The 22,902-nt window shown below is 44.9% G+C and overlaps 1 protein-coding gene across 1 annotated transcript; it reads left to right on the top strand.

Annotated features, from left to right (window-relative positions):
* The first annotated feature begins 1,905 nt into the window (after positions 1 to 1,905).
* Positions 1,906 to 22,234, top strand: LOC104157709 (tetraspanin-7-like). The gene is made up of 8 exons (XM_009695146.1): positions 1,906 to 2,091; positions 2,516 to 2,722; positions 4,941 to 5,015; positions 6,494 to 6,589; positions 8,444 to 8,599; positions 12,899 to 12,982; positions 20,437 to 20,509; positions 21,110 to 22,234. The coding sequence occupies exons 1-7, from the start codon at positions 1,906 to 1,908 to the stop codon at positions 20,503 to 20,505; spliced, it is 873 nt and encodes a 290-aa protein (XP_009693448.1). The 3' UTR covers positions 20,506 to 20,509; positions 21,110 to 22,234.
* Positions 22,235 to 22,902: the final 668 nt, after the last annotated feature.

Below are 22,902 nucleotides of genomic sequence, written 5' to 3'. Positions count from 1 at the left end.
TCATGAGCGATGCTGCAACCCGAGATGCGTCTGCAGCGTGTCTTTGTGGAAAGGTCCTATCCCCTTTGCACAGTGCCAAGCTTGCTGGGGGTTTAGGTCTCCCCACAAACTGAGGGATTTCCTTAAATCCATGTACATCAGAGCTCCATTAAGAAGCAGAAGGGGAATAAACCACCGAGAGGCTTTCCTCGTTTTTTCCAAAGTCTGTGTCTACCATAAATTCCACCCCCACTCCGAGGCAAGGGGAAAACAAACTCTTAAAACACATAGTAAAGGGTTAGTAATTGTTTCAAACAGCCAACAAAAAAAAGGTTTTTATTACAAGACTTGAGTTCTCTTTCAAATGTGAAGCTGCTTGTTCGTTTTGGCAGTGAAGGCTGCTTTTATGTCTCCGTGGGGACAGTGGTAAAACTTTCAGCAGCTCAGGCAGAGAAACCAGCCCTTTGCCGAACTGGAGGCGAGAAACCAGAAGTTGTTCCGCAGATTTCCAAGTCCCCCGCAGCTCACTTTTGGACTTTGCTGATTAATCTGCACCCTCTGAAAAAGCTTTTGTTAGGGAGAAGAGGGGGAGAGGTGAAGAAGTGTTGTGTGTGGACGGGACCAGACTCAGCGGAGGTGTTTGATGCCTGTGGGTAGGTAAGCTACTTGGTGATTTTTTTGACGTTCGGCTGTTAGTCGGTGGGGTACAAGAGCAAGGAGTCAGCACTTTTCATGCAGTTGCACCGAAGGATGGACAAGAGCTGGATTTATTCCTATCACCACTGTGGGTAGGAGAGCAGAAATCGCTGCTCATCATGTCCCGAAGGTGTGACAGAAATGCCAACGCCTGCCACGGCCGGTCGGGGAGAGCAGGGGAGGCTTAGGGAGGCAGAGGGACAGGGTGGGTTTCCCTGGCAGTGCTGCACTCCGGTGTGCTCCAAGGGGCAGCCAGGTCGGGGCTTGTGGTCCCTGTGGCTTGGGGAGGTGTCAGGAAGGAAGGGGATCAGCTGGGAAGTGCTAAAATTGCCAGGTCAGATTATTTTGTCTCTGATATTGAAAGGATCTCCTCTCTCTGAGGACATGTTAATTGGGTCCCCTCTCCTGTTTCTCTCTCTCTTCTCTCTTTTTTTTGGATTTCTTCTTTTTCCCTGCATCCCTCCCCCTGTATCTTTCTTCAGAGCATCTAGTTTGCATCCTCCCTCCTCCTGGTATTTTCCTTAGGTGACTGATTATTCAGCAGCTCTGCTGAAGGCAGTTCCCTCTCCAGAGAGGGAGAAGTGCCGTACCAGAGCAGCAGACACAGGTTGAGCAGGGGACGAGCTCCTTTGCCTGGTAGTGCCAAGCGGCAGGACGGCGGAAAGGCACCGTGGGAAGGCAGTGATGGGGATGCACCCTGCATAGTCCTTTTAGAGCCAGCCTAGGTAAAAAAAGCCAGAAAGCTGCTTTCCTTTTTTCCTTCCAGAAGGCTTTCCCTGAATTAATTCAGATCAACCTGTATGAAAAGTAGCTGAAAGATCTTACAACGTAGCTCATCTGGGAGTTTTTAGGTGCGATATAACTATGAACAAGGATCCCCTCCATGAACAACTGCTGGGCAACCCTGGTGTAATAGTGTTGAATGTCAAGGTTTCACAGCAGTATGAAAATATTCGCAAGAGAAAACTTGGAAAGCGAGCAAAACAATTCTGTCAGGACATTTCTTCTGCTCCAGCCCCTCGGCAATGGCCTGCAGGAGCTGGTGAGGAGTTTTGGGGGAATTCAGGGAGCGTTTGCAGAGCTGGCATTCAGGACTGGCCCTTCATGTCCCACCTTGGATCGTGCCGTGGGAACGAGTTACGTGTGTACGGTCTTGAAGCAGGTGTGTGTCAGCATCGGGTGATGATCAGCAGGTGGTGCCGGCATCGTCCCTGTTGTACCCACGGCTCGATGCCGGTGTACGACACACCACAGCCTTTCCCCGCATCCCTGCTGGTGCTGGGAGCTTGCACGTCCCCGCTGCCCTGCGGCATGGCAGCCTCTGCTTGTGTGTCTCAGGCAAAAGAGTGGGTGCTCCCAGGGCCCATGGGTGTCCTCCCCCCCTGTGTCACAGGGGAAAGCTTCTGCGCGGCCAAGGTGATCGCTTGCTGTGTAGCCTGGGGAAGGCTCACTCACCAGAGTAATGCACTGCAAGGGATGCTCGTGTTCCTAAAACTTTGACATTCAGAAGGATGGGACGTCAAGCAGCAGGTTTTTGTGGTTCAGGCAGTTTTTGTGGCAAAACTCTCTCGGTGTGCAGAGAGCCTGTGTCTGCAGGTGGTACACTGCATCCTCCCTCAGCAGTCGTCAGCTTTGCGATGATTAATCCTAGATGTTTGTCCTCCAGTGGCAGTCCTAACGTAACATCTCCAGATGCTGGAAATTAATTTTCTCTGTCCATCCCTCTGGAGCTAATAAAAGTCTTGAGTCTTCCTTCTGCCAACACAACAGCATGAATGAATCTCTTCAGGATCACTGTGTACTGAATTTGGATGCTTTCCCTGGTGGCTCCTGACATCTTTCTCCTCTTGCTTTGCAGATCACAGGTGTTATCCTTCTCGCAGTCGGCGTCTGGGGCAAGCTCACCCTTGGCACGTACATCTCTCTCATTGCTGAGAACTCCACCAATGCCCCCTACGTGCTCATCGGAACGGGTACCACAATCATTGTCTTTGGGCTTTTTGGCTGCTTTGCTACTTGTCGTGGCAGCCCATGGATGCTGAAACTGGTAAGAATGCCAAAGTGCCTTAAGCAAGAGGGGAAGAGGTTTTGTTGATGTATTGGGATTCCTCCCACCCCCCTGCCAAGCTTCAGCGGATGTTAACGTGGGTTTTTAGGCACATAAGCTAGATTTTATTGATCTTAATGTTCAACACGTGTGTCTTTTGGACAGAGAAGGGGGAAAAAAATCTTTACCAAAACCAGTTGTTGATTGAGTATGAATGAATTTTGCTACTGCACAGCATACAGGCCCATGTGTTGTTTGGAGAAGGGTGGAATGCTGCTATGAATTACCCTGGGGGTAATTCTACACTCGTTCTGGTTTTCTGGGAGCCAGATAGGTATATTTACAATCTTAAAAATGTCGAAAGCATCATAAACGTGAAATTCATTTGAAGAATATTTTCAAGGGTCCATTTTAATACTCTGATGTGAAATTTACAGAAAAAATAGTTGGTACCCTCTAAAAGCACACCAGCCTTTCTTTTTCTCCTAACATTTACTAGAATACAAGTCAACCCCAGAAAACAAAGCTCTATATGGTATGGTTGTCTTCATCTCAAAAGCAGCATGAGCTCGAGGTAGGCTAAGTAGAGATACAGCAGCTGTCCCTTAGCCCAGTTTAACCTCTCTCTCTCTAAGTTTCTCTGAGTTTTCCAGCCTACCTTAAAATACAAAATAACTATAAGTTAGGCAAACCTATATGATAAACTGTGTTTCTAGGAATATTGAGGAGCAAAATCCTGCATGTGTAATGATTTGAAGGGTGAAAATAACACTCGTGAAGCACTGAGATAATGGAAAAGGGCTTGACAGTACAATGCATCTCCTGCTACAATGTTTTGGGGCTGATTTTCTAAAGGGATGGAATGATTCTTCTCCAGTTTGAACTGGATTTTAAAAAAGGACATTGTAAGAGAGTTAATTTCCTCAGTTGATGGGACAGGAGGGGAGAGGTAGCAGCTGCAGTTCAGGCAGCAGGTATATGCTGATGGGCAGTCGGCATATACCTAACGCGGTCCTAGGTGCACCGCTCCTGTCTCTGGCTGGTGATGTGCTCTGAGGGCACGTGTAGAGCCTTGTTGGAGTTACGGCAGTCCAGATGGAAAAAGGATAAAGGTGAATGATGATATAAATCCATAGGAAATCGAGCTCTGCTAGTTGCTCCATAAGTCATGTAGCTTTTTTAAAGGAATGCCACTAACAGTGACGTGTGCTGTTCCAAGCACATGGTTTTATTTTCATTGTGCACGTAAGAAATATTTCAAAAGTTTCATTCTCTCCTGAACAGGATACAGGCAGTGATTTGACAGCTGCATTAATTGGAGAGAATGATTTTTCTAGTTCTTTCACTGTTGTCCTCTCTTCCCCAACAACCTTCCATTAAAAATAAATTTCCCTCTTTCCACTAAATCCTGTTAGGACTGAATTTAATTTAAAGTGTTTCCTTTTTTAATTAACTGTTATTTAGCTTGTGGAGAAAAAAGGTAATTTTCCCTCCAGAAGATTAAGCCCCAACTTCAAATTTTGCCATCCCACTTTGCATTTTTTTCTTTACCTTCCTTATTTCTGCTTAGATGTATTTTTAATAATTTGTGAATGTCTACACTGACACTGAAAGCGCTGTTTTCAAGGTTTATTTAGCTCTGAATCCAAATGCTGCTCCTAAAGCCAAACATGGGCTTTGGCTCAGCAAAGCATTTGAGGCATCTGTCCAGTATTACCGTGAGAATATTTCCAGTGAAGTCAGTGGTTCAGTTCATTCATTGGAGAAACTTCAGGGATCAGGCAGCGAATCCCAGTCTAGCGGTGAGATAGATAAACGCGAACCAAAACACCCAGAGAAGCCTATTTACTTTAGCAAAGTGCCATGCAAACGTGGAGGGGCTGTTTGTATTCCTTACTGCAAGATCAAAACCTGAGTGACTTGGATCCACCTCTGGCATGTGAGTGTATTTCAATTTACATGAGAACGCTAAGAAATGTGGGACAAGAAATGTCAGAAAAGCCAGTAACTAGACAAGACGTATCATTTGGGAGTTGCATAAACACATATAAGATACTCGGGCAATAACCTATGTATTGCCTCCAAAAGACCTTTATGTTTCTTAATATCTTTGAAGGATGTCTAGAGCAGAAAGTTAAATTTTATGGGATAACTGAGCAGTATCTGTGCTGAGACAAAAGCCTGTCACGTTGACTTCTCTTGCCTCCTTCCTTTTCAGTATGCCATGTTCTTGTCCCTGGTGTTCCTGGCTGAGCTAGTGGCTGGCATTTCAGGGTTTGTGTTTCGCCACGAGGTAGGTGGAAATGTGCTGAGTTTGCATGTGGCAGTGCCTCCCTGGGCTGGACCTGCTGAGTAGTTCTCTGGAGCATGGAGAATGTGTAGGTCGCTGAGCTCGGCGACTCCATACGCATCTACAGCGATGCGGCTGCTGTGCAGCAATAACATGTACAGCTCTTAAAAACTGATGTGATTCCAAATGAAGGGATTTAGCCAAAGCTCTTGGCCTCAGCTGCCTGATAATTTACTCTGGAGCTGTCATTTGTTGTGTGTCCATCATGTAAGATCTTCTTTACTCTTTTACATATGCTGAGGGCTGCAGAATAGATTAAATACTTTTCTTAAACATAGCTTCTTCAGCCAGGCAATTGCTTGTTTATGTAAGGTAGGGAGCTCTTCTGCATCAGACCAGACTTGATGTTTTGTAAATCTTTTTCTTTTTTCGGATGGCGGAGGGAGTGGGATAGGATTTTGTTTCTATCCTGAGAATAAGGAGAGATTAGAAATAAGAGTGAGGTAGGAAACTGGGACAGGAAGAAGCTTTAAAAAAACATGATGGTCTAGCTTTGTAGTAGCACTTCTGCTTTATCCGCTGTAATCAGGTCTCTCTCTGGCTTTACGTCCGTGGACCTACATGCCATTAGTGCTGAACCAGGACGACCCCAGAGACCCTCCTTGTCTCTTCTCTTTGTATTAACTGGTTTTCTAGTCTCCTCTTTTGATGTGAGATTTCCCTTGCTATAGGCTTTGCTGGTGTCTGCCCTTGTGAGTGGTGGATAGTTTTTAATTTGATCCTGAAATACCTGTCCATCTGCTGAGGATTGCCATTTCATCTGGCCTAACCTACAGCAGCCTCAGTGCCAGGCTGCTCCTCCCTTTGGGGAGAGGCAGTCTCTTCTGAAGGTCACAGCCATGTGGGTTGCCCAGATCATCTGCTACGCGGCCCCTTTACCACCCACTCAAAGTGCCTTTCCCAGTGATGTGCCTGACCTTCTCCAGCTGAGAGACGTCTTGTTCCTTACCCAAACGCCTTTGGTGCTGGGGATGAGGGCTGGGCATTCATGTCTCCTTTTGATGGCACTGGCTTCTGTCACCAAGGCGTTTGCGCAAGGTTTGGCTCCCACCAGGCATCCATGAGCAGAGAGAAGCATACAGTCTCCTTCAGACTTAGCACTGGAACAAAGTGTTTGGAGAAAAAGCATCAAAGGATGTCTGTCTTATAGGTTAAGTCATTCTCTGTTTTTTAAAATGTAGCAGTTTGCTGGGGTAGTTTTCTTTCTCTGTCTGATAGAACCCACTTGAAAAATGGCATGAATGACTCCTGACAGTTAAGAGGGAGCTCTGCCAGCTCTGAAAACACACTTAAAAATGAGTGGGAAGGGCTAGTTTGGGTGCCTTGTTACGTTTGGAAATGCGTTTGCTTCCTGTGAAAACTGCTTCAGATGTTATGCTTTTTGTTGCTCACGTGGGCTGTTTTTTTCCTTACCCTCATAGATCAAGGATACTTTCCTTAGGACATATACTGAAGCAATCCAGAACTACAACAAGAATGATGAGCGGAGCCATGCAGTGGATAATGTACAGGAAAGTGTAAGTCTAAAATTAGATATTAAAAATAAATCAAGAGAGACAAAGCCTACATTCAGATGTGATCACAGAACATGAAGTGTGGATGGCTCAATCTGCAAGCTGCATATTGAAAGCAAAATTAGAGGTTGATGAAACGGATCTAAAGAAAAAGTATTTCAAATGATAACGCTTGTCCAAGATGCCTAGGTTTTAATGGACAAGCTATCTAATAAAGACAGGGCCTGTCCCACTTGCTTGTTGTTGGTCCCAGATCTTGATTTAGGTTTAGGGACCAGTTTTATCCCTTAAGAACACACCTTGTTCTTAAGGGAATCTGTCATTAGGATTATGAAATGTTGTAAATCTGAGCTGGATGAGACAGGATTTTATAATCTAGCATCCAGTATCACTGATAAACTGCAGCAGTTCTCTTCAAAAATACAATGAGAGGCTGGCAAAGGAGATCGAGTGAGTTAAGGGCAGAAACGGAGTGTATTTTCTCCAGAGGAACAGGGGGTGGACAAATGTGCTGCTGAGGTCAGCGATGAAAGCTGTTGGGAGCGGCCGTGCTGAGGGATGGATTAGGTGCTGGGTGGAAGAGCCTTTCTGACCCGTGGGGTGCGGTAGCAGGGCAATGGGAGGTTGCCTTGCCTTCTTCCAGCAGGGCACAGGGCATGAGCAAATGCCACAGAATGGCCAAACTAGTTGGGGATGCCAACCACAAGGGACCAAGTTCACCAACTATAGCACAGAGTGATAAAATTCACATTTAAATTTCTACTGGAAACTCTACTATTGCAAGAAGCTATCCCTTCAACTCACAATACGTTCCGCGAGCCAATTTGCTTTTCCTACAATTGTAGCTTGCTGAATGGCTGAAATTTTAATCTAATTCTATGGATTACTTCTAGACCTTCTTTAGAAATTACAGCTATTATGTTGGACCCCTCAGTGTGTTTGAAACTGTGCCTCTAACCTGGCTTCTCTGGGTTAGCAGATTACTGCACTGCTCTAAACTGAGTATGTTCTGCCATCAGATTGTCTGTTTGCCTAATGTTAACCTGTATTTTGAACTTCTAATTCCTTGGAGTTGGCTAAACTAAGTAGTTTTGAGTAGTTGTTCAGTGTTTCTGTCGTAGCAGAATGTTCATTTCATTTGTAGCTCTGTTTTTACAGGGACTGCATTTATAAGCCTTTTTCATGCAGAAAATTCAGCACATACTCCGTATCATTGAGTGACTGTCTTCTAGCTTAGCATCTAGAGCAGAGCATCCTTCCCAGATTAGGGTTTTTTAGCTGATTTCATAGTCGCACTCTATGAACATATGGTCTCCTTCTATTCATGGCTCAGTGAATTTTCCTAGAAATTATTCTGGTGAGTTAGAGAGGCTTGCTTCACCTTAGCGATTTGTACTAGTTTGGCCCTGGATGTGTTACATGTAATTCTGTGTAATTCTTTGGGGTTTTTAAAGCCATTTTTCTGACCGCATTGTGAGGCTCTGTCTTGAATTTCCAGGACCATCTTTAATTGAATAAATAAATAAGCAAAGGAAACAAGCAAACTAAAAAAAACCCAACCGACTTTCAACTAAAAAAGATGGCTTTACGGCTGGACCTTTGTCAAATGTTAAAAGTAATAGCTCTGCTCATAAAATACCTTTTTTTTAGTAGGTCGTCTGCTCCCATCTTCTGTAAATGCCATTCCTGATGTCTCATTTTTTGTCAGAAATGGGGCAGGGGGTGGTATCTACTTTTTAAAACCAGAGACAAGTTGTCTTTATTTTGATCATGCACTTAAGTGGGCAGTGATGATTCTGTACTGGTTTTAATTCTGGTTTGTTTGTTGGTTTTAAATCTGACCCTTATTCCTCATAGCTGAGCTGCTGCGGCATTCAGAGCTACACCAACTGGAGCACCAGCCCTTACTTCTTCAAACACGGCATCCCTACAAGCTGTTGCATGAACTCCAGTGACTGTAATACTCAGGATCTGCGCAACATGACCGTGGCTGCCACTAAAGTAAACCAGAAGGTACCAGTAACGTTGTGCCAGAGGCAGTTGTTATGAAACCACCCAGTACACCAGTGGAGCGTATGGCGTTTACAATTGCATTTCGTTTCAAATGGTGGGTTGATAATGTGCGTGTTGGGCTGGAGTGATGGTAAGGATGCGCTTTGCCGCCCATTTGCTTTCAAATTCTTCAAGCTGGCCTTTCTCAAATGACCACGTGCAGCGACATTTCTGATGAGGAGGGGATTTGTTCCCCTTCCTCACAGCAGAGGTTGAGGCACGGCATGGCACGCAGAGGCAATGCCGGCCAGGCACGGGGCCATGAGTGGCACATGCCACTTGACTGCCCTTGAGGGTTAGGTTGATCAGCACTTCTCTGCTCCTCTGCTTGCTCCTGCTCAATGCTGTGGGGCTTTGTTGAGGACAAAGATGTAGCTAGGTGAAGGGAAGGACAGCTTTTACTCTTGCGTGTGTTCAAACAGTAATTTCAGCGCTGGAGCCTAACTCATCCCAAAATGAGAAAACATGGGGAAAACATGGGTAGTTGACAACCAGTGTTATGGTTGGCTGGTACATTTACAGTGACTCTTAAAATCTTTGAATGTGTGCTGCTGCGAGCATAGCACACGAAAGTGATCCCTCCCCTGGGGTCACCTGAAGGAGCAGGTCGGGAAAACAGAATAGGGTTGGGGAAACAAGTTGGGAAAACAGGAAGGAAAGGAATAATTGGAGAATAAAAACACAGAAAACACAAAGAAAGGGAGGAATAAAGTGAAAATAATGCAGGATATATAGCAGACACTGCACTGCAGGAATACAACTCAAGTTATTGCTTTAAGTGCTAGTGCATCATCAATTTGTTCTTCCTCACTTGAGATTTGCAAGAGAGACACCAGACAGTTTGTTGGTAAAAGGAATGATATTGTGGCCGAATCACCATGCCAAGTTGCAGCATAGCTTAGTCAAACTTAAGGATTATTTTCTTTTCTGTTTTTGTTTTCAGAGTTGAATTTGAATAAATAAATAAAAGTCCTAAGTAGATAACAGGGGAAATGTGGAAATGCCACTCTGTCTTTTTTGCCCCAGTCACCGGTGAATCAGGAGTGGTGGCTGAGCACAGCCTGAAACGTCTGTCTTTGAGAACCAGTCAAGTGGACAGCATTTTCTAGCATATATTTAAAAAAAAAGACACTAGAGGATTATTTTCCACTAAGCCTTTCTTTTCTGCAATAGTTTGTTGCAGACATATGTGGAACATTAGTGACGCCCATCTGTTAAGAAACTCCCAGTCACCACCAGCAAAGTGATCTTGCTGGGTTGCCTGAGTGTAAGGGATGAGCTGCTCCATTCAGCTGCACTTCTGTAGCTCTCTGGTTTTGTAGAAGTGGAAAGAAGGTGGGAGGCAGGAGGGGGGATCCAGGGGATATGTGGTATGGCCAGCACCTGCTGCAGGCACAGTGCCTCCCGGGCAGCCCATCCTGAGCCCCTGCTTATGCCCATCTTCCCAGCAGGAAAGCTTACTGGTGTGACTGGTACTCTACCAGCAGGTCCCACCTTTTCCATTCAGGATGGCCATGCGCTCTGAACCTATCCTGGCTGCATAACTGAGCCATTTACAGTCCCAGCACCGATCTGGTGTTTCCTCAACGTGCCAGGCTTGCTCTGCATGCTCTGCAGGCACGGAGAAATCCCCGTCCCCTTGCAAGTTCCCCTTGGCAAAGGATGCCTGGTAAATTGTAGGAAGCAACGGAGGGATGAATGAGCTTGTGCTCGTCCAGGAGTAGTAACTCACTTCCAGCCATGCTTCCGCCTTGGTCTCCTGTCAAATGCATGAGCCACCTGACCCAAAAGGACTGCTGATTCCTCAGGAAGCAGTTGACTTAATTACTTGTTTTAATTACCTAGGGGAAGTTTGGACGTCCTGTGACATTTTGTCCCATTTTCTGACATAGCCATTTGTAATCAAAGGTTGTAAAGATTTCTGTTTAGCAGTTGTGAGATCTTGGAGTTGTCTTGAACGTTTGAGCAAGATGGGATGTTTCTGAAAGGGGCATGGGAATAAAAAGCAAGCAGGAGAAAATGTTGTGTGGCCCTGTGCTTTCACTTCAGATAGGAAGCAAACGTCATTGCCTCTGACCCAAGCCCCTTGCTCGTCTTGGAAATAGGCACTTTGCTCTCTGTGTGTTGGAGAAAAAGGAAAATACGTATTGTCTGTGTGGTGGAAGACCCTTGTTACCATTCCTGTGGATAAGTATATTTGGAATACATCTTTTTGGTGGATCTTGCAAAATTGTTAGTAAGAAAAGTTCTCTGTGAGCTGATCAAATTGCTAGCAGTTTATGAGGACTAGTGATGAATTATCCAAAGATGATTAAACTAGTGATCCAATTGCAGGACTAAAACACAACATTCCTGGATTTTCTTTGCCAATTCTGCCACTAACTTGCTTAGTGACCTTGGGTAAATCATTTAGTCTCTCTGTCTGTTTCTTCATCTCAGACGGGTCTAATACCTAACTTTAAGAGCTGTCATTAGCTAATTAATGTTCATATAGTGCTTTTAATCTTCAGAGTTCATTACCAACAAACTTCAAGCACTCCTTCTCTCTAAAATCTTAATAAAGGAACAGATGCGTGGAGTTAACAGTGATCGGATTCTTGCTAAACTGTCACTTCTGTCCTCCGAATCAGCACTCAGATGTGCACAAACAGTGCTTCACCTACTTCTGTACTGGCTGTGCAACTCTTGCTCTCACTCCGTGCACAGTAAGGACTGAGCAATTAAGCGGTATTTATGCAAGGAAACAGATTATTGCGATTTGGGAAAACAGTGTCTTCAAATGAGCAGAGCGATCAAAACTCTCTCCCTTGCATGTTTTTTTTAACGAGATCTTCTGTCTCCCTCGAATTACCACTGCTGTTAGATGTTGCATCTCTTGAAGGCTGTTGAACAGATTTCAGAAGAGCTGGGAGAACATTAAGCCCTGTCAGACAGAATGAAAGTACTGCTTGAGAAATCTAATCTCATTTCATAACATGCAAGACACACACAACTATAGTTGCTTGATGTGTTAAATAAGCAAGCTTGAATCTGACATACTGTACGCTGTTTTGAGATGTAATTAAGGATTAACGTGTACACGTAAACATTATTTCTGAAATGAATTAGAGCTGGGCTGCTCCTCAGCTACTATTAGGTTTACCACTTCATTACTCTCACGGTTAAATAAAATGTCTTCTGATATTATAAAAGAGGTTAAAGAAGTGATACAATTCAGTTCACGAATGGCCTGTCTCTACCAAAGGACATTGTCCTTCCCTTCTAGCTGTTATGTTTTACAATCGTACAATGCTCTGAGGTCCTGTGAAGGGTTCCCACAGTGTCTGCAGAAGTGAGGGGCGTGTGGATGGAGGGGGAATGTGGAGACACTTCTCTCTTATGGGACGGGAGTCCAAACTAGGAAAGGGAACTCACTGTTACTTCTTTTTTTTTCCAACTTCTGATAAAGTGGATAAAGTTCAACAGTAAATAAAATACCTTGGGACTGGCCTTAAGCTGAGAGTGGTGTTGGTCATTTGAGGAAGCGTGGCAAAAGGGGCTGAGAGGTGGTTTTGAATTGTGTGGGCAGGTGGGTTACTAACGAAAGAAAAAATAGATATCATCTTTCTTTTTTTTCTTCAAGTATTGTGTCAATTTTTTAGATTCCTTTAGGCACCACAACCAGGAAAGCTAATTTTAAATGCTTCTTTGAGGGGTAGAGTAGGTAAGGGAGGAAACTTGGCGATAATTCATACAAACCTCTTGAACACTTTGTTCTGTGGTTTAAAGTTATATACTGCTCAGTACACTGCCTGGTGTCCTTTGACAGGCGAAGGCAAGCAGACTGCCTCACTGGACGCCTGAAGCATGCTTGTATTAAATATCTGGAGTGCTAGGAAATCAGCATCATTTATTCATTTTTGACACCTGTATTGTATTACAACATTACTTTATATTGTTACGGTTTAGTTTCAGGTCAAAGCTATATTAATGTTTTTTAAAACAATGTGAACTGACTTTCTTTAAAAAAACCTATAAAAATGAGTGCAACATCACATTTAGCTTTTAAAAGTACTGAAATACATTGGTTTCTAAAAAGAACTGGTTTTGCCACCGCTTTCCATCATTCACTCAGAATTGCTATTAAATAAAAAAGTGACATTGTTGGAAATTACAGCAAAAATATTGTCTAACCCAAGTCCATTTATAAATGAGAAATTTGTATGTATGCATTTGTGGCAGGGAAGGTCGATACAAAGAATGATTATGTTTGTTTTCCAGGGCTGTTATGACTTGGTGACCAGTTTTATGGAGACAAATATGGGAATCATAGCTGGAGTGGCTTTTGGGATTGCATTCTCACAGGTAAGTGCATAAATGTTTCCCTATCCCCCTTTTTCCCCCTCTCTCTTTTTCTTTACCCAGACTTCAAGGAAGGAAGGATTATGGAAAGGGACTGAACTTAGCATGCTCATTAGTCCTGAGGTCAGCTGTTCATTGATTTTCTTTTTTTCAACTTAAATGAAGTTTCTCCTTGGGAATATCAGTTACGGTTGAGCTAATGACTAGCTCAAGGAAAACCACTTGTCCCTCCACTGGGTCAAATAAAGGTTAACCCAATAAAACATTGGCTTAAATGGAGCATAAACAGCTAAGAAGATAAATAGCTTATCCATTGTTTGGATAGGCTTCTATCTTCTCAGCACTCTTATTTTTTCTTAAAGGAGTCTAGAATTCATATGAGTGTACCTTCAGGCCTCCCCATCCTGGACCTGGAGGGGACACCTGGTTTTGGTGACCGACTTTTTTTTTTTTTTTTTCTTTTAGCACTGATCACTGAGCAGAGATCTGCCAAAATCAGATTATTAAACCAACTCCTTGCCTGCACCAAAAGGAGTTTGGCAGGGGAGGGACAAGAGGAGAGCTAAGAAGGTGTTTGCTACTCCCTGATATTCAAACTGCCTTTACCTAGGCAGGAGTTGGGGAAACTAGGTCTGGTCAGAATCTTCTGATCCAGAAGGGGCAGTAAAACACCTGCATCTTTCAACAAGATGCTCCTTTATACTAGTCACTTCGTGTGGGATGGCAGAGACCCTCCTGGAAACACACAAAAATGAGAGAGAGGGAAACACGAGCAATGCAAAAGTGTTTGCAGAATGGTTCAGCAAAAGGCACAGGGATGTGTATGATGCCTGAGCCACTTCTACCTGAGAGGCAATCTGCCGTCTTTCTGCGAAGAGCTCATACTACAACTGCAAATGTCGTATTCAAAAACTATCATGCAACTTTCATTTGCTTCATTCACACATTATTAAAAATGTGGGTCCTGAGGCAACACTGAAAATATGAATGTATCTGTTGAAGGACTTATGTTTATCCAGTGGCTGGAAAAAATGAGGTGCTAGGAAAAATGATTTGTCGTCTTCTTAAGACTCATGAATTCAGTTACCAAGCTGTAGGTTTACACTGTGCTGCACTGGAAAGAAGTGATTTGCCAGTGCCGTTACTGGTGATGGGCAAGTGAATTAATGGGAGGGCTGTGGTTGCCCTCTTGCCCCTGCTGCCCCATGCCCGGCTGCAATGTGTTTTAGTTACGTCTCTCTGAGGTTTCATTTGCTCAGCAGTTACAGTGGCCTCCAGGTTCTTCAGAATAACTGTCCCCAAGCTGCGTGAAGAATGGCCACCACATCCTCTCGGTCAACATACGCATAACCTGAGGGAGCCCCAACACTACTTGGGCTCAGACCAGCCGACTGCCCTGCCTTGGGCACATCTGATGCCTTGTAGCCGAGGTGTTAGACGTGAGAAGCCCATGATTTGGCCTGTCAGCCTATTTCATGTGGGCGTAAATGTTAGTTCGTCATTCTGCCAGCCACCCACAGCGTGTGCGTGGGTGTCAGGTCTTTGGGATCCAGAAACAGTGAAACCACCAGTCTGGAGCTGTTGGTGCGTGGAGCAGGGGGACTTTTGTGGTTTGGGGTTTTTTTTAATAGGCTATTCTAGTTCTTGTTGAATGGTCATGGTTGTCTTGATATTCTTCTCCGACCTTGTTTATGACTTGATTACTGCTATAGGAGTCTGAGCTCTTATTTCAGTGTGGTTTCTAGAGAGCCAGAAGGCTACAAAGCATCTTTTAAAATGCCTCATTTAAAACTTTCCAAAAGAAAAAATGAGATGAGTAGAATTTTACAATTCATATGCTGCTGGGGCAAATGCCTCAGTCAGGACCAGTGCTACCTGAAAGCCTTTAATCGGTGTATCGTACGTACGATAGGCAAAGGGTCATCTTGCCTTGCCTGAAAGTTGTTGGCAGCTGGGAGAGAGACTGTAAGAAGAGTGTAGCTGGAATCGTTAGTATTTTGGCACGTGTCTGGATGTTTACTCCAGGTGATCGGTTGTTGGTGAGCTCCATACCGGCAGAGTGTGGCCCCTACAGCGAGAGCCCTTTGTCGCAAGGCGAGATGAAGGTGACAGCCTGCAGGCAGCACGAGGGGGAAGGCACTTGGCCGCTGTGAATCCAAGTGAAAACCAAAGTGTGGTTTTTGCTGTGGCGTTGGCAGCTGGTGCTGCCCGATGGCAGTGTGGGCCCTGCTCCCAGCTGGGGACATCCCTCCCCGGCGTAAGTACAAGGCTCTGGCACTGCGAGCAGATACCCAGCTGCTTGGGGTGCTTGCAAATGTGTAAAAAGGAGAAGAGAGGGGATGCAGGGGAGAAAAATGCAACTGTCTTGGGGTGCGAGGAATAGAAGGTGGCCGGTTATAATTTACTGCCCGATCTGTTTTGCTGGACCCAATTAGGGACAGTGTTTGTAAATCGATTTCAGGTTAGCCGTGGCTGGCAGTAATGCCAGGCAGTGCTCCAGCTGTAGGCGAGGTTTCGCTGTTCCTACTGAGAATAGGTTTAATCTAAATAAAAGACAAATTAGATCATGTTGCTCTTCTGCAGTAAAGCATGCTCAAGGGCCTTTCCTTCACATGATTTGTTAGGTGTTGACTAGCATGGGGAATGTGCTGATTCCCAGAAATCGGGAAAGTTGATGTAATGGCATTGCACATCTTACAGGCCTGGCGCAGACCTCCCAATCAGAGTCAGAGTTTTTAAAAAAACTGCTGTGTTGCTGACATTGTCTGCACTGCTCCTCGGGTTTGAAATAATAACAATAAAATACAATTTGATTGTTTTTGGACTCAGATGCTGATGTTGACTTCCAGCTGGAATAATTTCAGTTTAGCAGGTGCTCTTCAGAGCAGCAAAATGATCACTGTGTTGTGCCCAATAGAGAATAAAATTATGCAAGCAGCATAGATGATGAAGAGTTTTGCCTAGATAAGACTACGGTGCAGGCGTTGGCTTAAAGGATGCAAGAGGCAGAGTCTGAAGGGATTTATAAATTGTGGTTGCAGTAAAGTCCCTGAGTAGGGGACTCTCAGTGCAGCGTTAAGGCCAAATTATTCCCTTTGTACTGAAGGACTGGAAGTCAGGTGCTCTCCACGTGCTCAAAACCAGTTGTTGAGCATGCACGATTCCCATTGTTTGAAGATACGTTCTCATGCGGCTACCGTCCCTCCCTACAGTGCATCATCCACCTGCCCTCTTGCCTGCCAGCGTTAACGTGAGCTGACTGCAGGCGCAGTTCTGGTGCAGCCATCATCCACCTTGTCTGCTGCAACTCCTGTCTGAGTATGGGGTGGCTGAGACTTGGCCCTAGCACAGGGTTACACCTCTGTCACCCCTTGCACCAGGGTTAGGGAGTGGGATCCATATCCAAATCCAGTCTGTGACTTGAAATCTAATATCAGACTGGGTTGCTTCTAAGGACTAATCACTGTGGATTTGGTATGGAGATAGGACCTGTGCCAGAGGCGTACCACGGCACTGGAGGCTGACTCAGGTGAGCGACGTGGGACATAGAAAATTCTCTGTCTTCTAAAATTGCCTCTCTCGCTATCCAAGAGCCAGGGAATTTGGATGCCTGGAAATTTGCATTTTGAGAATATGGCAAGGTAAATCACAGAGCTAAACAATTACTCCCAATGGATAAAAAAAGTTTTAGCTTGTCTAATCTGCTGATGAATTCCAAGTTAGTTCAACACATTTCTATTTATAGAAATTCTCTCAAAGAATGAGAAATGGTGAAGATACCAAGATCTAAAAGAAAATGGAAATTCAAATTGCACTTCAGTTTCTTTTCTCTAGAATAAGATGTAATAAACATGTCATGCAGGACAGCTTCCAGTCAATGTTAAATCCTGCGAAATAACTATATTAAAAAGCCAGTCATCATGTGTATGATAGGAGGTGTGGGTGCTAGGAAGTTGCTGTGGATGGATGGCAGTGGTCAGAACTGAGATATGCCCGAGATGACTCCTAGAAACCACGGAGAGAGGAAGAACTGATGCACTTTATTCTGCTCTCTGGAATGAGCTTTGGCCAACAGGATGGGAGTATAGGAGATGCACCTGAGGGATGTCGGCTTCCCAGTGCTCTAAACCAAAGAAGTTGTCAGCATTTTCAAGCTTCCTGCGGCAAGACCAGAGATTCCAAGGCAAACTCTCAGTTTTCCATATAATAGACCAAGATAATCTTAGAAAAAAGGGAAGAAAGGGAAAAAGTGAGAGAGAATACAAGTGCAGAACCAAGTCTGGCATCTTAGCACTCAAAAAACTGGGACTATAAAATAAAATTTAAAAAATTAATAAATCGATAAAACTAGAGATGGGGCATTTGAGAGACAATGGGAGTGATGGGAAACGAATGCAGCTTCTAGCAGCTAGTTTCTTTGCAGGAATCCTTTTATGCCGATTCCTCTGGGTTTTCAGAGCAGCTGGGGGGACCTGCTGCACAACAGGATAAGGGGCTTCCTCCCCTCTGAAGGGCAGAGGTTGGAAGTGATGAAGCAAATGCAGAGAGCGAGGCGGGGTGGAGAGCGCTCATTTGTGGTTCGCAGGCTGTGGGAGCCTCTCACCTGATTTAAATGCAGAGGACTATAGTTACGACTGTAATGAAAGAGCACCGTGAGGAAAATTCAGCAACTTAATACGGTATCGCCTCGTCTTGGCTACAGGAGGGACAGTGCTCTTGTGGTTAAATGTGGAAGTCTACACACCTTGGAAAATATGTGGGTTTGTATGTGTTCAAAGTACTTCTAAGATGTTTATTATAGCTCTGCTATGTCCTGGTAATAGCTAGAAATGCTGTAAAAAGTGTGTATGCAATGGCTCGATATGCATGCCATTATTTTTGAAATATAGAAGCTTAATATTATGGTGCTATAACCACCTAAATGCATAAACCAGCATATGGTCAGAGCCAAGAATTACTAAGTGGGCCAAAGATCAGAAAGATGCATTCATGTGTAACCTGTCATTCATCTTACAAGTGACTTCAGTAAATCAAAACATTGCCACACGCCTGCAAATGCTACAAAGCTTAGACACGCTGATTATTGGAGTTACAGCTTGTGTGAGACAGAGGAATCCCTAATTAAAGGTAGCTGAGGAGCTCTGCTACAGCTCAAGGGGGAAAGAGAAGACCAGGGCTTCCATTTTGTACAGGTTGCAGCATCTTTCCCCTTGTAAACCTGATACAAGCAACAGATTGTATTCAAGAACAACCACGGCTGTAATTTGGGTGCTTGTGATGGGAAATAATAGATACCTCATGGCACAGGCATTTTAAAAAAAAAAAAGTCAACTTGAATGTACGTATGTTGTTGGCCATTGTAGGATGAGGGAGGAACTGATTTGAGTCTGGGGCAGAATTTGCTCAGTGAAAATAAATAGGATGAAATACACTGTGAAGTTCATCTTAATGAAAAATGCAGTAAGGCATTCTACTCAGAAGTAAGTAACTTCTGAGACCAGCTGAGGAAAGTGAGGAAAGACGGAAAGTTGCCACCAACACAGAAAAGCCATAGCGAAGCAGGTGGGACAGGGCCACCCAGAGGCAATTCCTCTGTTCTGCCTGTGTCAAAGGATGGAGAAATGCATAACCAGTCTCCAGAATGGAAATCTCCTTCTCCAAAATGGAACAGAGCTAAAGGAACATCGCACAGGTCGGCAGTGGGAGCCTCTCCAGTAAACCCGCAGAATGTGGTGCGTTTTCAGCAACATTTTCCAAACTGCCAAATTGATAAAATCATCCTCCCGGTGACTGGAGGATGATTTAAGCGTGGAAATCCAAAACCCAGCCAGACAATGCTGGGATCCTCATCGTCGCCGGTCCGTGGACTCCTGGGTGAGTGCGTGAGCTCTCCAACTACCAAATAAGTTTCCTGCTTGAGCACCCGTCTAGAGAAGTTTAGTAGAAAAGGCAACAAGGTGGTTAAAATGTCGTCTTAGCATCGTGAGATTTTCAAAACTGAGGAGGGTTTTCAGCATCCACATCTCTTTTGGTGACTGAAAGTCCAGGCCCTGAACCCTGGTAGCTTAGGCTTTTGTTGGAGGTCGGTCAGGGGGTGTTATCTGTGCCCCACGTCTGGTTATAACCAAGGCAGTGACATCCTTGGTATTTGGTGCCAAAATCAGGGGGGGCGTGTCAGGGTTCAGCCTACTTTTAAAGGTGAATCTGTTCTCTTTTGAGATGCCCAGAACAGTTCTGGTGGACACTGTAACAGGAGAGGGAGAAAATTTCTGGCAAATGAAGCGTGGCCTGACCAGGAATATGACATCTTAAAGGCAGAAAACAGTTTATCCGGATTTGAGGTACCCTGGCTTGGTCTTGCTCGGGGCTGATGCCAACCCAAATCAAGCAATTGGCTGGTAGAGAAGGTGTATATTTTGATGATGATCGTGTTAACAGGGAGCACTGACGTCTAGAGGAAAGGACACGCAATTCCAAGGGTGAAATAGAAGGAGCTGATCTGGACCAGCAGCCAGCCAGGCGTTATCTCCGCGTGCTCTGTGGGAGCTCGGCTGCTGCCGAAGGGTTGTCATCCCCCCCCGAAGCACGGCTGCCTGGCGATGCCCCCTGCCCGCAGGGGAAGGGGACGGGCAGGGGTGATGCCCGTGGGCACGGGCAAGCCCTTGCTTGGAGCCAGGTCCAGGGAAGGGCGGTCTGTCTGCAGGGACGGCCCGCTGGCCTCACCCCCGTAGCCAGGGATGAGCTGTAACAATCTGAATATGCTCAAGAGTTCATTAATCGACCAGGCCAAATGAGAAAAGCGAGGCTGAATTATTTATAGTATATTAACGCTGTTGGCATATGCAGGAAACACTAACAAACTGCAATAGGCAAAACGTTGAAATGACTGAGTGCTTATTGACGGGTGGGAGCCAGGGATCTGTTTTCAATAATCTGAGTGACAGCCAAGGGAATAGTGAAAGACACTTTTTTTTTTTTCATTTCCAGATTTATAACGCTCATTCCTCCAGTGCTGCATCATTTGCAAAGAAAGCATAACCACTCTGGGGCATTAGGAAGCTTTTTTTCCCAGCACACCGTTAACAAAATTAAGGGGTTCAACAGCTCTCGGCGGTGGTGGGTGGTGGTGAGGGACCCGGGTGGAGTTTGCGGGTGAAACGCAGCCGGTAGTGTGGTGGTACCCCTGCCAGGTTACCCATCCACCTCTGACTTGGCCAGGCAATGCTGCCTATCGAGTAAATATGCTCTGATAAAAATCAAGAGGAAGAGCCAACAAAGAAAGATGGGAGATCTTAATGCTGTTTTTCTGGTTAGAGCGGTCCTTAAAATAGGGCATAAATATGTTGTGCGTAGTAACTCCAGAACATGAAATCTTTGCTTGCCATGGCCTCTCCTTTGCTCTGCATTCATTTAATTTAACTTAAATTCTATTCTACTTTTATTCTTATCTGGAACAGTTGATTGGGATGCTGCTGGCATGCTGTCTGTCCCGGTTTATTACTGCTAACCAGTACGAGATGGTGTAACAAGGTGAGCTTTCCCCGCCGTCTGTGCGGTATGCTATATATGCCCCAGTATATTGTCGTGGCTGTGCTGCTTCTGCTGAAGATACTGGGCAAATTTTGGATGCTCAGCATGTTCATCAAGAATTAAGTCTTCTCATGGGATGCTTTGCTTTGGGATTTTCATCCCAATATCCTGTCTGGTGGGAAAAAAAAGGAGAAATGTAATGTTCAATCACAGAATGGTTTGGTTGGAAGGGACCTTAAAGCTCCCCTTGTTCCAACCCCCCTGCCCTGGGCAGGGACACCTCCCACCAGACCAGGTTGCTCACAGCCCCATCCAACCTGGCCTTGAACACTCCCAGGGATGGGGCAGCCACAGCTTCTCTGGGCAACCTCTGCCAGGGCCTCGCCACCCTCACTGGGAAGAATTTCTTCCTCATATCTCATCTGAATCTTCCATCTTCCAGTTTAAAGCCATTGCCCCTTGTCCTATCACCCCATGCCCTGGTAATGTTTTGCCATTTCAGTTTTCTTCTTGAAAAGAGAGGGCAAAATACCTGCTGTGAAGGCTGTTGGCAAGCAAAGCAACCCACTTTTCTTTTTTTTCATCCCCCCTGCTCTCTAGTCTTTCAGAAGTGTGAAGCCCAGAGCCTGTCTGAAGATCAGGAGCTGCAGAATCGGAGAAAGACTGAAATGAATGTTCTAGCACACACTGTCTCTCGCACGCACGCACGCACACCCACACCCCCAGAAGCAAGCACGTGCGCGCGCACTATCGCACCCCCCCTCCCCATCTCTCTCATTTTTTTTTGTTCTGTGCAGTACCGCGGTGCCACCGAGAGCGGCCGAGACCCCCTCGGCCTCCGGACCTGGACCCCATCCCCGCGGCTCGGCGTAGGACAGCACCATATGTATGTTCTTGGTCACACAGTAGTTGCATCGTAAGTTAACAAAGGTAATTCATTAACAGCATTGATCGGGCTGTGCATGTAGTGACTGGAGGGCATAATTAGCCTTTCACCATGGTTAATAAGTGTTGCACACGTTCATATAAACCGGTATATGAAATATATATTCTTTTGGTTTTATCTTAATTTCTTGTTTTGTTTATTGCTTTACTAAGGTTTTCATCCTTTCCCCCTTCCCTGCGCCTGCCCCCCTTCCCCAAAAAACAAAGGAATCAGTAACATAACATAAAGATACTTGAAAATGATGTTAAAATGTTGTGCTTGAAGGGAACCGTTATTCCTGATGTTCTTCTACATCTTTGATTCTTACTCAGTGTTGTATCCCTAGTGCGTATCCCCGTAGGCTTTGTCTAGTGCATTTTGCCTCTGAACCTGACCCTATGTAATATTGTTATTAAGCTGTGTTGTTGCTTACTGTGAAGGCAGGAATTTTGCTTCCTTTATTTTTATTAGGTAGTTATGAACTAATTGAACTGTGCTGTACTGCGGCCTTCATACTTTTTTCCTGTTCTTTCTTTTTCTTTCTTTTTGCATTGAGGTTGCAGCCACGAAATACGTTGTTGAATCAAATTGAAATAAAAACACACACACACACACACAAAAAAAACCACACAAAAAGAACAGGCATATGAAATATTTTTGGGGGAAAGCAAAAGTTTAAAACCTTTTTAAAAAAAATAGGACTTTTTTAATGATGCCTCTGTCTAGCATGCCAACGAGAATGCATTGATATTGTGAGTATTTGTGATATACATATTAATAAATGGAACCATTACAGATTTCTAGCCGCTTCCTTTTCGTTCTTTAGTTGTGACAAAACTTTTCGAGGGGGGGAAGTGAACACAAAACACAAGTGCATAGCTTGCAGTGACATGTCTTTATGCGTACTTTAACAAGTAACTTGCTTGTGAGAGAAAAATGTTACTACCCTGGGGGAAAAAAAAAAAAGAGAAAGAGCTGGAATTGTTTCAAAACCCCTAGAAAAACCTTCCACAGCTGGCTTCACCACGTGACAAATACACATGATATGCTTTGCAATTTTGCTTCTTGTGACTGATAACAATCTGCAGTGTTTAATTATCCCGTCGTTAGCGCTGCACACGATTTTGGCATTACGCGTTTCCCTCTGATTTTGGTGAGGGTGAGGAGAAGAGGGGTGTGGGGTTCAGAGGGGCTGTAATAGCCAGCTTCGCTGCGCTGATGGAAAGGCAGGCACTTATCTCTTTCTCATTTGGATATGTGAAGTGTTGAAGATCTGATGGAAAGCCCATGAAAGTAAACCTGGAAGTTTTGGACCGAGCCATTGGATTCGAGAGAAGACGACTTGCGGAGGGAAGCCCTGTGGCTTTCCGGCTGTGGAGGAGCTGCCCAGCGCCTGTGTCCGCAGAGCCCGTCCGGCTGCCGGGGTCCCAGCCCATCCTCCATCCGTCTGTCGAACGGTCAGTGCCAC

The sequence above is a fragment of the Cariama cristata genome, unplaced genomic scaffold (genome assembly GCF_000690535.1).
Source record: "Cariama cristata isolate BGI_N322 unplaced genomic scaffold, ASM69053v1 scaffold12662, whole genome shotgun sequence".
NCBI classification, from domain to species: domain Eukaryota; kingdom Metazoa; phylum Chordata; class Aves; order Cariamiformes; family Cariamidae; genus Cariama; species Cariama cristata.
The sequence above is the reverse complement of the archived record's forward strand: the minus strand, read 5'-3'. Positions and strand labels throughout refer to the sequence as shown.